At 44.7% G+C, this 13,820-nt stretch overlaps 2 protein-coding genes across 35 annotated transcripts in view; both read left to right on the top strand.

Moving 5' to 3' along the window:
• Nucleotides 1–3,136, top strand: part of clasp1a (cytoplasmic linker associated protein 1a) — a 50,153-nt gene extending 47,017 nt beyond the window's left edge. For all 23 annotated transcript variants that reach the window (XM_062565165.1, XM_062565184.1, XM_062565177.1 and 20 more), the window contains 3 exons: nucleotides 521–727; nucleotides 1,020–1,136; nucleotides 1,606–3,136. In XM_062565165.1, coding sequence (XP_062421149.1) covers nucleotides 521–727; nucleotides 1,020–1,136; nucleotides 1,606–1,692 — 411 coding nt within the window. In that variant the 3' untranslated portion in view covers nucleotides 1,693–3,136. The remainder of the gene's footprint in view (nucleotides 1–520; nucleotides 728–1,019; nucleotides 1,137–1,605) is intronic.
• Nucleotides 3,137–3,698: 562 nt separating this feature from the next.
• On the top strand, nucleotides 3,699–13,179 carry tfcp2l1 (transcription factor CP2-like 1). Of its 12 annotated transcripts, none has more exons than XR_005121585.2 (15): nucleotides 3,699–3,830; nucleotides 4,228–4,376; nucleotides 5,611–5,684; nucleotides 6,965–7,136; nucleotides 7,606–7,712; nucleotides 7,800–7,952; nucleotides 8,272–8,382; nucleotides 9,400–9,485; nucleotides 9,741–9,786; nucleotides 9,879–9,972; nucleotides 10,084–10,174; nucleotides 10,912–11,031; nucleotides 11,406–11,548; nucleotides 12,513–12,564; nucleotides 12,639–13,179. XR_005121585.2 is itself a non-coding variant. In XM_037489224.2 (15 exons), the coding sequence occupies exons 1-15, from the start codon at nucleotides 3,772–3,774 to the stop codon at nucleotides 12,674–12,676; spliced, it is 1,392 nt and encodes a 463-aa protein (XP_037345121.2). In that variant the 5' UTR covers nucleotides 3,699–3,771; the 3' UTR covers nucleotides 12,677–13,179. The 12 variants fall into 12 exon arrangements, 10 of the variants coding, with proteins under 10 accessions (XP_037345121.2, XP_037345115.2, XP_037345119.2 ...); XM_037489224.2 differs by having other exon boundaries at nucleotides 7,031–7,136; nucleotides 10,912–10,994; XM_037489218.2 differs by having other exon boundaries at nucleotides 10,912–10,982.
• Nucleotides 13,180–13,820: the final 641 nt, after the last annotated feature.

Genomic DNA, 13,820 nt, shown 5'->3' with positions numbered 1-13,820 from the left:
CTTGTGTTTGTGTCAACTTCACGGGTCTTCGTCTCTCCTTTAGAGATCTGTCTCGGTTCCCAACGGTTCCTCTATCTGATACTGAATCTATTGGTGCTAACCGTCTGTGGCTTCACCACCCTTTCCTCCTTCGGCATGCTGTACATCGTTTGCTCCTCCATGCTTTATGAAGCGGTGTTGTATGCTAAACTCTCTGTGTCATCAGACACCTAAGCCAGGAAGCTGATTGGTCCATGCCCTGGCTTACTGGACATGGCAAATTCATTACTTGAGATATATATATATATATATATATATATATATATATATTATCTTTATTATTTTCCTCTGACAATGTTTAAGGATGATCTCAAAGAGCCCATTTTGGAGATTAAAGGAGATTAAAGGATTAAAGGAGACCTCTTGTATGTATGTATGTATGTGTATGTGTATATATACCTTGAAGACTTCTAATACTTGAAGACTCCCCAGTCAGCTGGTGAATTATGCCCTAACATGCAGGCGGTCATGTGCTTCGTAGGTGGTGCGTGCGGCCGAGGAGGCGGCCTCCACCCTGGCCGGCTCCATCCACCCGGAGCAGTGCATCAAGGTGCTGTGTCCCATTGTGCAGACAGCCGACTACCCCATCAACCTGGCCGCCATCAAGATGCAAACCAAAGTAATTGAACGCATCGCCAAGGACTCGTTACTGCAGCTGCTGCCCGACATCATCCCCGGACTCCTGCAGGTCTGATCCTATTACATTCAATTCTATTGAATGTTATTTTAGGCTGGGCCAATTGTTGTTTGCTATTAAATGCTTGTCCTCATTCACATGGAGTAAATAACACAAGAGTTCTTTGTCCGCTCCAAAAGGGCTTATTTGGACAATGTTCATATTTGGACACTGGGAATCATTTGCCTTATTTGTCCCTGGAAATGTTTACGTGTACTCTGCACTCTTCTGCGACTCCGCCCACGTCCCCACTGAGCTTGTGTGTGTGTGTGTGTGTGTGTGTGTGCTGCTGGTTTCTCTGCAGGGCTATGACAACACAGAGAGCAGCGTTCGCAAGGCCAGCGTGTTCTGTCTGGTGGCGATCTACTCTGTGATTGGCGAGGATCTCAAACCCCACCTAGCACTGCTCACGGGCAGCAAGGTAATGTTCACGGTCACACACAAACACACACACACACACCGTTTGGGTTTGTGTGTACTTTTGTATCTGCCGAGGTGTCTTCAACAGACGCCGAACGTTATCATCTTCCCATGTTGTGATATCTCTGAAATGTGTCCTTGCGTTATGTGTGGGTTGAGTTGTGAGGCCGCTGGGACAGCTGCTTATCTGAAAGCAGCTTTTCTACATACACCGTGGACTGAGTAAGCATCGTCCCCTTCCCACGTTGAACACCCCAACAGCAGGTTCATATCCACGTTGAGTAGTTTGAGAGTATCCAACTGAACAAAGGCCAACATAAAGCATCACAAGGAACATTTGTTTGGATTAAATGATGAAGATTACGTTGCGTATTTGAAAGGTCTCCATCAGTCCTGGAGCAGTAGGAAGCAGGTTCCCCTGTAGTGAGGGCCGACATGGTACCAGGTGTGATTCTGCTGTTGTTTTGCAGATGAAGCTACTGAACCTGTACATCAAGCGAGCGCAGACGACCAACAGCAACAGCAGCAGTTCCTCGGACGTCTCCTCTCACAGCTGATGGAGGACGTCTCCGTCTCCCAGCTCCCCCTCCCTGTCCTCCTCCCAGCTGAATCTCCACCGTCAGCAACCTGTTCGTCATGTAGGCAACCCCCCAAGCCCCGCCCCCCCCAGCCCGCTAGGATCTTTTTGAATGTAACAGTGGTTTGGGGGGAGGGAATCTACACATTTGAAGTTTTTGGATGCACCTTCTCTTCCTCTATGGTTTCCTCGACTCCCACGCCGCCTTCAGTGTGTGGAAGCCCCCAAACGGGAGGCCGAGGAATACTGGTGATCATAGTGGAGACGTCCTGTCGGATCCACCACAGTTTGGGATGAAATGTCATTTGGCTGGCCCAGTGATGCTAATCAGCCCGCTTGCTGTGGGATCATTTCTGGTTTGGGGAGCATGAAAACCAAATATTGAAAGAAATGTGTAAGCAATGTGCTCGAGAAACAGTGTTTTAGTTCATCTTTTAAGTGACCGTGGCCCATAGAGGCCTGGCCATCGATCGTAGTCTTTCTTTTTCATGCTTGCTTGTCTTTTAAATCTCCATTTCACAAAAACCCTCTACACCCAACAAGTTGCCTAAATCTTTGAGCTACAGAATTGACAATCCTTCAAATTTTTGCGCAGAACTTTGTTTGAAGAGGAAGTCCTTTGTATATTTTCCCTGCTTGGAGACAAGTGATCAGTCACAAAGACACTACCGGCCTTACTCACTGGCACACGTGTTCCAGTGGACCTTCAGACCTGGACAGTGTTCTCAACCTGTGACCATGCAAATTCAGTATTAATGTTTCCTTCAGTCAGCCCCCCCCCCACACAAGTAACCTTCAGCTTCTGCAATAAATCCACCATATAAGGTGTTTTGTACATACACAGTTTGACCGCCGCTTTGACATCGTTAAACAAAGAGGGAAACGCTTGCATGTGACCTGCAGCACACGCCCACCAAAATGTGCTTATTTAAGTTAATAGAAATCCTACACCTTTTATTCTTATTTATTTCAGTGTTAAGTATAAACTAACGAGAAGCTATCAAAATCTTTTAGTTGCAGGTAGTTTGCCCCTTCTGGAAATGATTTACACCGTCATCATCTACTCATTATGCCTTTTAATGTTCATGAAATACAAGCGCACTGTTTAGTTGAGCGGGGGCCAATTGTTGTTATTTAAGTAAATGAATGTACAGACGTATTATGTGTTAGCTTTTTAAGCATTTGGTACCGAATGGAATGATTTATGCTCCTCCCCCCCCCCCCCCCCGTGTGGGAGCATTAGTCACTGCTGCTCTCTATGCATGTTCTACAGTACACTGTCATGTATTTATATATTTCATTTGACTTTGTCCTCATGATAAACTGCACAGAAGGGTTTTTGTTGTTGCTGTTAACTTCAACCTGTCATAGGTTTGCAACAATGTAAACGAACTGCTCTAGAAATAAACACACGTAAGAACTGATCGAAATGTCTTCTGGTTATTGATCCCGGATATCACACCTGCCAATCACAATCAAAGCTGGCGCGTCTGGAGGGGGGTGCAGCGGCAGCGCTGACCGGTTGTTCATCCATTCACACGCGTCCCGACGCTGAGGTGTCCCTGTAGAAACATCAACCTGGTCAGAATGTCACATGACCTGTTCCTAATCTGTGTCCCGCTGGAGGAGCACTGGGGAGCGAATGAGACATGTACGAACTGCGTTTTAACAAGCGTCCACGTCCCTGTTATGAGTCAGCCATGGACCTGAACCCTTCTCTTTCACACAAGATGGCTCCATTGACTTCAATGTTTTTCCAAATGCCTTGTTGCCCTGACTGAGTTATAGGGCCACGCTTTGGTTGTGTCAACACCGGGTCAGGTGCTGCTCTTAGTGCCTGGATAAACATTAGCGGTGGGAGGTGTGGCTGGGGTGACTCCGCCCCTCAGAGGTTGGAAGTACGCTAAGAAAAGCCAATGGGAGTCCCGATGACATCACCCGGCCTATATAAGAGGCAGGCGACGAGGTCTGCCTGCAAAACCTCTCTGCTCGAGTCTGAGGAAGCACCGCCCCCACCCCCCGCCGTCCTGGGACACGAGAAGACACCGCACTGGGGAATATGCTGTCCTGCCATTCCCAGCCTGAGTCCTACCACCAGCACACTGCTAGTTACATTAGGTAAAGCACTGGGAGGTTTCACAGCCATGCCATTGGGGGGGATGAGGGGGCAGGGTCAACAGCAGGTTACTGTTGCAAAGAAAGAAACAAAAATATGAGAAGACAAGTGCTCACGTGTCTAAAATGTGCACATTTGCTGTCATTCTGCCTCATTGAATTGTTCTTATTCCTCACATTTTAAAATAGCTTTCAGTTGTTAATTTAAACACACATATGGTTTCCAAATCCACATTTAGACACATCCAGCGTGAGGACTACTGACTTCTCTGTTTCAAACTAGTGCATCGAGCTGTATTCTTTAATGACCACGACCAGCTATTTGCACCTTTGGTCCCATGATTCAATGACAAGGAGGAAGGGAGGTAGGACACATCACTCACACTCTGCCCCCTTCCAGAGAGGCCTTGGCGCCTTTCTTGAAGGACGAAGAAGCCCGGCTCATGGCTGAACGCGGTGCAAAGAGGAGCGCCTTCCAGCACCTCCTGTGTGCCGCCACCTCGCCGGCTCGGAAGCAGCAGGAGGAGAGTCTCACTTACCTCAACCAAGGTAGCTATCTGCACTGCTTCCAACCTGCATTTGGCAGCAGTGGTGACCGTAATCAAGTCAAACAGCTACTGTTGCCTTTTAACCAGTTAAATATTGATTTATGGACATTTCACATCACATGAATGCCGATGTATAGAATCGTAAGTCACTTGTCTTAATGCCATGAATTCAGAGGTATTGTACTGTAGCTGTTCAGTAATAGATTCATTACATAATCAGGGTTTCAGTTGCTTCATACATTTTCCAGCTATAGTTTTTAGTAGATCGTAATCAATACACTTGCACATAGACTAGGTCGTATACTGTGGGCCTAATCGCTGACATCCAAAGAGCATTTTAGTCTTTTGAATTACTGACTTTATGGTGGTAAGATGTAAAAGCCATTCACTACTTCACTCACATTGTCATTGATTTGTGTGTGACACTTTTTACACTTTTCTTCATCATCTTTTCTGCTTTCTAAATTGTCCCCCCTTCTTCACATCCTTCTGGAACCTGCTGATTTTTTCTGTCTCTAGTTGAACGCATTTTCTATGTGCTTCATTCATCCACAGTGGCGTGATAAAAGTATTTGCCCCCTTCCTGGTTTCCTTGTTTTGTTGCATATTTTGGGATGTTTTTTGATAACAGTGAGAAGAAGCTTTGTGTTCTTCTTGGTCAGCAGGCTTTCATCCTTCTGTTTGGCCCGTCTCTTTTTGTTTGTTGAGTCGTGACCCCTCTAAAGCCTCAGAAATGCCTCTGTATCCTTTTCCATTACTTTGAATCATTGAATGCTGAATTTCTTTTTTGAGATCTTTTATCCCACTTCACTTAGTTAGACAGCTTCTTTTTAAGGCAGTAATCCGGTCTGGGTGTTTCTTTCCAAAGGAATGTGCTTACTTTCACACCAGCTACCTTTGTATATTCGTATTAAAAAAACAAACAGAAATCAGGAAGTAGGCCAGTACTTTTTCACAGCTCTGTATATCTAAGTGTGACCTGCTCACCTGCTGGAACAGTAATTGGTTGGAATGAAAAATACAATGAAAGCGAGCTTGCTGTAACATGCAACAATTCCACAGGCGCTGATGTATCACTGTATCACTATGCTGAAAAAGCATCTGTCTCTCTGTGGCTAGTTAAATGATATTCTCAGGCTTTGTCTCAAACAATTCAGTATCTGTCTCTTTTCTCATTGACTGATTTTCACATTTTTTTATTTTAATCAGGTTTTTTTTAATGTTTTAAAATGTAGGTCAGTCCTACGAAATCCGTATGCTTAACAGCAAACTAGTGGAGTATACAGATACAAGCAGCAAATATGTGAAGGTAGGTGTGAGGTATTTGTTGTTTACTCCTCTATCTGTTTCCACTTCAGGGCTGGGATGTCCACCTTGCAGAGCTTGGTGCTATCACCCAAACTTAGCTTTCCTCTCTCCTTGATCTCAGACAAATCCCTAACAAAGCACACACTCTCTGTGATTGGACTGAATCTGCTCTTCTCTGTTTTCATCTGTACACGTATATTATTTTGTGAAATATCTACTTGTTTGCGTCGCCCGGATGCCATAACTGTCTGAAAAGTGAAGAAGGAGCACGAGCTGCTCCTAGATTCCGTCATGCCACATCCACATTCGCACACACCGTTACTTACTGACGTGTCACATGGTCCAAAGTGACTCCATTTATTGCAAAGTCGCTTGTCAACACACTCAAGAGGAAGGGCCAGTCATTTTTATTTCACTGCATCCACTCTGCGTGTCTCTGTCGTCAGGCCTTCTGCCATTGCTTGAGACCGAAATGTTCAAAAAGCTGGATTGTCTGAGAAACACAAGCATGGGACAGGTGGCTTCTATGCAAACACATGGCGGGATGCGCCCTGTGGGATGAGCTTTTTGGGCTCTGGGGATCGGCCCTTGCATTATAGGTTGTTGATTTATTTCATGCCCTGTCTCATGAACCGACTCTTAAGTCATGACTAAGGGCTCAATGATATACAACTGTACATGCAATCAATTGAAAATGCATGCAGTTTGTGAGGCGGGATGATCATTGTCATCATTGTGTCAAATCCACGTCGCTAAACCCCAATGCAAACACCATCCTCCTCAATGCTACCCACTGTTCTCCCCTGTGTAAAACGGGGAGAACCGTTTCCCTGTGGCTCCTCTGAGCACGCTGACAGCCTCTTCCCCCCATTGCCTGAACCCGTCCCGCCCCCTCTGCAGGCGAGCCCCACCACACCCTTCTATGAGCAAACACAATAGTATTTAGTCATTGTTTGTTATGGTTATCAAATGATGGCAAGACCAAACCAACATGGCTGGGAGGCTCGTAAGAAGAGCGGTCCAACAGAACAAAGACGTGGACTGATCCCACAGAGAGCGTTTGTCAAATGTATAGTGGTTTTATCAACAGGAGGTGATCATTGCTCGTAGGGAATGAGTCACTGGCATGTTTAAACAGTGTCTCAGGGACACCTGCAGATGCTCCTTTTAAGTAAGAAGAGTGTGTGGAACGGAGATTACACCTACTTACCCGTGTTCAATGAAGTGTCCTCGACATACGCATATTGAAATGAATAAATGAGGGGAGTCTTTGCCCAACAGTCCAGCTGCTCGGCCATGTGCGAGCCGGACCTGTGCTCTGGCCTGAACTGGTCCTGTCTGTTCCAGAGCATCGTGCGCGTGGCGTTTCATGACCGTCGACTGCAGTATATGGAGCATCAGCAGCTGGAGGGATGGAGGTGGAGCCGACCTGGAGACCGAATCCTGGATATAGGTGAGTCCACCGTGCGCTGATATGTCAAAGAGGCCTTCGTCTGCTTACTTTGCCAATGTGGTAATTACTTGAAGACGAATGTAGACCTAAAATACCAACGCCTTAATCAGAGAGAGAGAACATTTAGCTGGTGGAAAACACAAACCATCAACTAATAGCTAAACGTTAATAGTTGCAATTAATGAAAACAAATGAGACTAAATCTCAAGAATGCTTCATTCAAGTGTTTGGCTCTTGATGAAGCTCTGTCTGATCTCCACTCAAAATGGGGGCCGAGACGGCTGAAACATTGACGCGTCACAAAGATCTCCGGCCTCACAACTGGTCAAAGGGGGTTCACAAAAAGTTGCATCAATCTCCAGAGTTAGGACGAAGTCGCTCACAGCAACAAAGCTGGTTGAGAAAACACATTCTGAGGGGTTTCTATAGCAAATGCAAACTGAGTGACTCATGATTGCACTACATGCAGATATCCCGTTGTCAGTGGGGATACTGGAGCCCCGTTCAGACCCTCTGCATCTCAACACCGTGGAGTTCCTCTGGGATCCTTTGAAGAACGCCTCTGTTTTCATCCAGGTACAGATGGGTTCTGCTCGAACATCATGAGGGGGGGTCACCAGCACAACGCAAACACACAGTCCATCTTCTGTGATGTTTCTTCAGGTGAACTGCATCAGCACTGAGTTTACCCCCAGGAAGCATGGTGGCGAGAAAGGAGTGCCCTTTCGCATCCAGCTAGATACTTTCACCACCAATGAGAAGGGGGAATACATGGAGCTTGTCCACTCCTGTGGCTGCCAGGTCAAAGTCTTCAAGGTATAAGACTTGACTGACTTGATCACCTTCATATTTGTGTTGCACCAAGTTCTAAATCATAAAGTCTACCAACCGCCGTGTGAGATGGTGAAGGAGATCTGTGTACTGCATTACACTCAGTGCGGTACGCAAGTATTCTGCAGCCATGTCCTGATTGGCTCGCTCTGATTATGCAAATGTGCCCTGGGGCGAATGCATACTTACTACAGGCACCAATGGCACCAATAGAGTCCGTGTAAGGCTCTTCTTGTGCTTATATAACTCGTTTTACAATATAGTAACTTGTTGAATTTGACTTTTAATAAAAGTTTTTTGGAAGCCCAAAGGAGCAGATCGCAAACTGAAGACCGACAGGGAAAAGATGGATAAAAAAGTCCCTGAAGACAGAGAGAAGTATCAACTGTCCTACGAGAACACCGTGCTAAAGGAGGTGAGGCCACATTATATAACGTAGCAAATCTGAGAGGACCTTTGTCTACTCATTTAACTTTACTGCATTGGGAAATGATTTAGTTATTTAATCAGACATTTCTTTTAAGATTGCCAGTCACAATACACGCAGCACTATATCGCTGGATGTTGCTACAGTGCTTTGAGAGCTTCCTTTTAAATGTGCGCTTGCTTTGGCGCTTCGGTGTCTTATAATGACAAATGACTCAGCAGCTTCTGGTGGCATGTTAATCTGGATCGTCACTCATCTGGATAAAATGCAAAAAAAACTTAATCAAAGCTTAAACTAGTCAATAAATTAGAATAACATCAAAGTTAGTTAGTCATTCATTTTAGTAAATCATTGCAAACAGTGAAACTCATATATTACATAGATGCATTACACACAGGGTGACATATTTGAAGCATTTATGTTTTTATAATTTGATGATTATGGCTTCCAGCCAATGAAAACTCCTAATTCAGTCTCAACCTCAGTTTCTCAGTCCCACCCTTTTGCATGTAACTAGTGAAATAAATGAACTTTTCGATGACATTCTAATTCATTGAGATGCACCTATAAGCTTAAGGAGAGTTTTCTGAAATCCAATGCTGCAAGAATTTATAGCAAAACACATTGTAAAAATGTTGCTTTTAAATGAAAGTCTTTCAAGAGTTGACTTCAGCGCAAGTACATTGAAGTTAAAAGGAAAGTGGTATGAAATATTGTATTTGGGTTTTTGGTGCACGCACATAATAATCATTTCGATGAAGTTAAGACAAGCTTGACTGTGGTTCCCTCTGGACCAAAAACAGAAGATTTAATTAAGAAGTATTAAAAATGCTTCATATTAATACCTGGACCAGCTGTGGACCAGTTGGTGGTGAGACGGGTCATTCAGAAACCCCATGTACGTACTTTAATATGATGGAAATGTTCATTCCTGTGGTCTTATGCTTAGATGTATTTACTATGTCCGTTTGAACAATCAGTCAACCCCTGTTTCCCTCCGTCAAGTGCTCTCCGTGGCCCGATGCCCTAAATCTCAGCAGCCACAGCAGCAGCGGCACCCCGTCCCCAACTTCCTGCAGTTTCTCAGACGGGTGAGTCAGCACTCACAGCAAGGATTCATGTCAGCATCAGGCCATTCACGTGGACTTGAAGTTGTAGACAAGTCTGAATTGTCCAGGCCTTGCTTACACCAGTGGGGTGAGGCTAAAAAGGGTGAATAACCAGGATTATGGTCAATGTGTCCTTTACCTGGCTCTATCAGCACATGATGTGTTTCAGCGCAATGCGATCACCCCAAACTGTTCTCTCCCCCCTCCCCCCCCTTGGACATGTGGACCTTTCTGTAGCCACTGTTCACCCAACCAGCCATCGGAGCTGCTCAGCTGCTGTGACGTAAGCAAGGCAGAAGCCGGTGCTTTCTGGTTACCTTGGAGACAGTGGATGCTGTACTCACTTGTAGGGCTCCTCCTCTCTTTGACATGTAGCACCTTCTGCCATCGTCCTCGCCACAGGACACCCAGCTGTGGCTTCACCACTACCGCTTCTCTCCGCTCTCAAGGCTCTTCTGCAGCTTCTCAGGTACATCAGAGGTGGTGGAAACACCATCGCTCCCCACAGGGGAAGAAGTTGAAGAATTGGTTGAAGGTTGTCGCAGCAGGAAGCATCGATCTTCTGCTGTTGTTGTTGCAGGTGCCGATCTGTTGCGAATGAGCAGGGAGGACCTGATCCAGATCTGCGGCCCAGCAGACGGTATTCGCCTCTTCAACACCATGAAAGGAAGGTGAGAGGCTAGCAAACCCACCAACAAGTGCCCAGTCACAGCAGCATTGGGTAATTGAGTGTTTTTCTGCTTTTGTCCTTGTAACATTGTTGGTGGGTTTGGGGGATGTAGAGTGCTTCTGGCACAGTGGTCATGGTCATGTGCTCTCGTTCTACGTTCTACCGTCGCGGCTAAATGAAACTGGAATGTATAATTCAGCCAATACGATAACTTTATTGGATTTCGACTCCGCTCCCTTAATTTCACATTCGGTTCACATTCCTACTTTTCTTCTTTGGAAGGCTCTCAGGTCATATGGGAAAGACGTGTACACATTTCTATTTCCTTCCTAAGCCGTGGTTAGTTTTAGACTCGTCTGTCCACAGTCAAAAAGCGAAATGATCTGAATTGTTTGTATTCAACATATTCTGTATTTTTTATGTTAAACAAAACAATATATTTGTGAGCTTCTTGCTTATCATGATTATTACAACAGGTTAATTATTTTAACCTTGCTGTCCGCCATCAGGCGGTCTAAAGAGCCGCAATGCATTTTGGGGCTTTAGTAAGCCTGTGTCTCACACTCTTGGTAATGTAATTGAAATGCAGGGGATCAAAAAATGGAGCTACTCTGCAGCGTGTTGCACCACGTTACGTCAAACTGAATCTTTGGCTGGACACAACCTCCGCAGTGACCACTGATGGAGTCATGTGACCACTGCGACATTAACGGCCCGGTCTCTGCTTCCCCTCCACAGGTGCATTCAGCCCCGACTCACCCTGTATGTGTGCCAGCAGGCGGCCGGACGCCAGCCCCCCAACAAGCCAGGTGCTGGAGGCAGCGGAGAACATTCAAATCGGCCAAAAGGGACAATTCTGTTGCGTGACTTTTCCAGCGGTTATCAAGCTTAAGCGTCTTTTTGAAGCTCTATTCCTCTCTGTCAGTGACCTGTGTTTTAGTATCCTTGGAGCTTATAAATGCCACGGCTTCTTGAAGTGGGCAGAGTGAACGCTTAGGAGATGCTCCTTTCTTGGTTGAAAACTGTGGTCTGGCTTTCGGGGGAAGGCCGTGCTCCCTGAACCACATACTCAATGTCTGCGGTGTTTGTAACTCTCAACCCTGTTAGGAAGGTTATCAAAATACATTCGGGTCCAATTTATTTGACTGCTCCTTAACGGGTGGAGGGATATCTGGAATATCATGAAACTGGTGTTCACGTGTTTCCTCGTGTGCCGTTTGTCTTCCCTGTAGTCTATCACGCTCTGTACCTGGGGGAGCTGACACTGTTGGACCTCTCGGAAAAGATTGCTACGCTTTACGGCGTCAATCCGCAGCAAATTACTCACATATACAGACAGAAAGCCGGCGGGATCCACCTCTTGGTCTCTGACGAGGTATCCTTAGTCCTCCTCTATCCACCACTAACCCGTCATTCCTGGGAGTGCTGCTATAGGGCCCCGGCCAAGCTGCTTTTATACTGCTGGTTCTCGTGGCTTTGTTTCAGAGTTCCGATCAGGTGACCTCCAGCTGTGACCCCATGTCACCACGTGTTCCTCGTGTAGTCAAACCTCTGTCTGTAGGTCCATCGGTTTGTGTATAATTGGCTGGTAAATGATAAAAACAAAAGAAGAAAAGGACTCAAAGCAAAGCAGATTTGACCACCATGAGGTGCGATAGCTTTGATGATAATCACAGTCATGCAACTTGGAAACTGAGTAACTGAATAGATACAAGCTCCAAATACCGGTCTCATTGGTGGGGCTCGATCTAGCAAAGCAACAGAAATGGTCAGATTTCAAATTGAACTGGATGAATTATAAATAATGCATACTCCCGTCTTCAAATAAGAGATTCACGTTCCGGTGTCAGCTCTGTTCCTCTCTGTTAACTCATTGTTGGTCTGTGAGTCCATGTTAGTATTGATCATGTTGAGCTCTTATTATTTTATTTATTTTCTTTCATTTGGAACGTTGTAATAATGAAGTTAATATTAATAATATATGAGCCATAGTGGTTTCAAGCCTAAAAGAACATAAAATAATCTGTCCATTCTTATTTAAAGCCTGTGCTCCCTCTTTGGAGACGCCACATAAAATCAAAGTAGAGCATGTTTGAAGAAGTCAGATTACACATTTTTTATGATAAAAGGAAACATTTTATACTATTTTGATAAATGTCCAAGAGATTTTGTAAACCATCGTGAAGTATGTTAAAACATTTGTTGACTAGTATACTGAAAAAAGTCATAAATAAGTAGTATAAGTATACAGTATAAGTAAAGTAAATAAGTAGTCATAGAAGCATCATAGAATATATTGTTGGGGAAGTATAGTGTTGTGAATAATCTGTTTGTTTCAGATGGTGCAGAACTTCAGGGAAGAAAGCAGCTTCCTCCTCAGCATTATAAGAGGTAACAGTTTGTCACCTGTGTGGCTGGATTATTGGTTTTATTGAACATTTACTGCAATGCTTTCTGGTACGCAGATGGAAACACTGACGGCTTCCATGTCGTGCTGAAATGAGCAACAGGTCCTCAGTTGTACAGCTTGTATATATGTCGATCTAGGGTACAATGTACCTATGTAACAGGACTTACTGAACTTGATTTAATTTTTCTTTAATTTTCTTTCTTTTTCATTTCTATTGTTGGTAAGTTACTGATTCATATTAAAAAGGGCCCTTTAATCAGAGGTAAACATTGCTGTACTTATGTGCCTTCATTATGTACAGTTCCTTGCATAAGTATTCATCCCCTTTTGTTCCGTTTCAAACTGGAATTCAAGTGGACTTTTTCCCATTTAATCAAAACAACATGCTTTGAAGGTGCAGAACCTCTTTATTGTGGCACAAACAATAATGAGAACAAAAAGTATTCACCCCAGTATTCAGTGTGTGCTCTCTATACAGAGACATATTGTTTTGGCTCAAATGATAGTCAAGATGTCATATGACTAGTATGTGTATCAATTCTGTCTCCCACCTGCAAGTATTAATCATAAAATAAATGCACTGTTTAATAATTTTACACCTGTGTCGAGTATGATTTTTTTCTGGCTGTATGTTCAGGGTCATTGTCCTGCAGGAAGGTGAACCTCCGCCCACTCTCAAGTCCTTTGTAGACTGCGTTCTTCAAGGATTGCCCTTGTTGGGTTGTGTTGCTTACATTCTTGCAGCTAACGTTGCATTCGGAGGAAAAGAGTGGACGATAGAGATGAGCCATCTTTAGCCGTCTTCGGCATATTTATTTTACTAGCTGCTGCTGACACATCAGCCTTCATTTCCTTATAAAAAAAAGGCAAAACATTTGGGACAAACAAAACAGTAATGCAAACGCGTCCTCTTTAGCCTGCACCTTAGTGCCCCCTTGTGGCTTATGCACAATACAGAACAGTACTGCATTACATTATTACTACAACTGAGGACATAATGAACATATTTTAACAGCCCTGGATTTGGCTCCATCCATCTTTCCCTCACTGTTGAGTAGTTTCCCTGTAGCTGCTGGAGAGAAGTGTCCCCACAGCATGATGCTAGCACCACCTTGTTTCAGGGGGGGGGGGGGGGGGGGGGAACTAAACTAAACTGGAATCTCATCTACATTTTGAGGGACATGGTTTTTTACGGCCACAAACAGGCTTCAGCAGATGGGAAATACAGTTTAAGAGA

This window comes from Pungitius pungitius, chromosome 10 (assembly GCF_949316345.1).
Source record: "Pungitius pungitius chromosome 10, fPunPun2.1, whole genome shotgun sequence".
In the NCBI taxonomy this organism is placed as follows: domain Eukaryota; kingdom Metazoa; phylum Chordata; class Actinopteri; order Perciformes; family Gasterosteidae; genus Pungitius; species Pungitius pungitius.
This window is presented reverse-complemented; position numbering and strand designations above follow the sequence as displayed.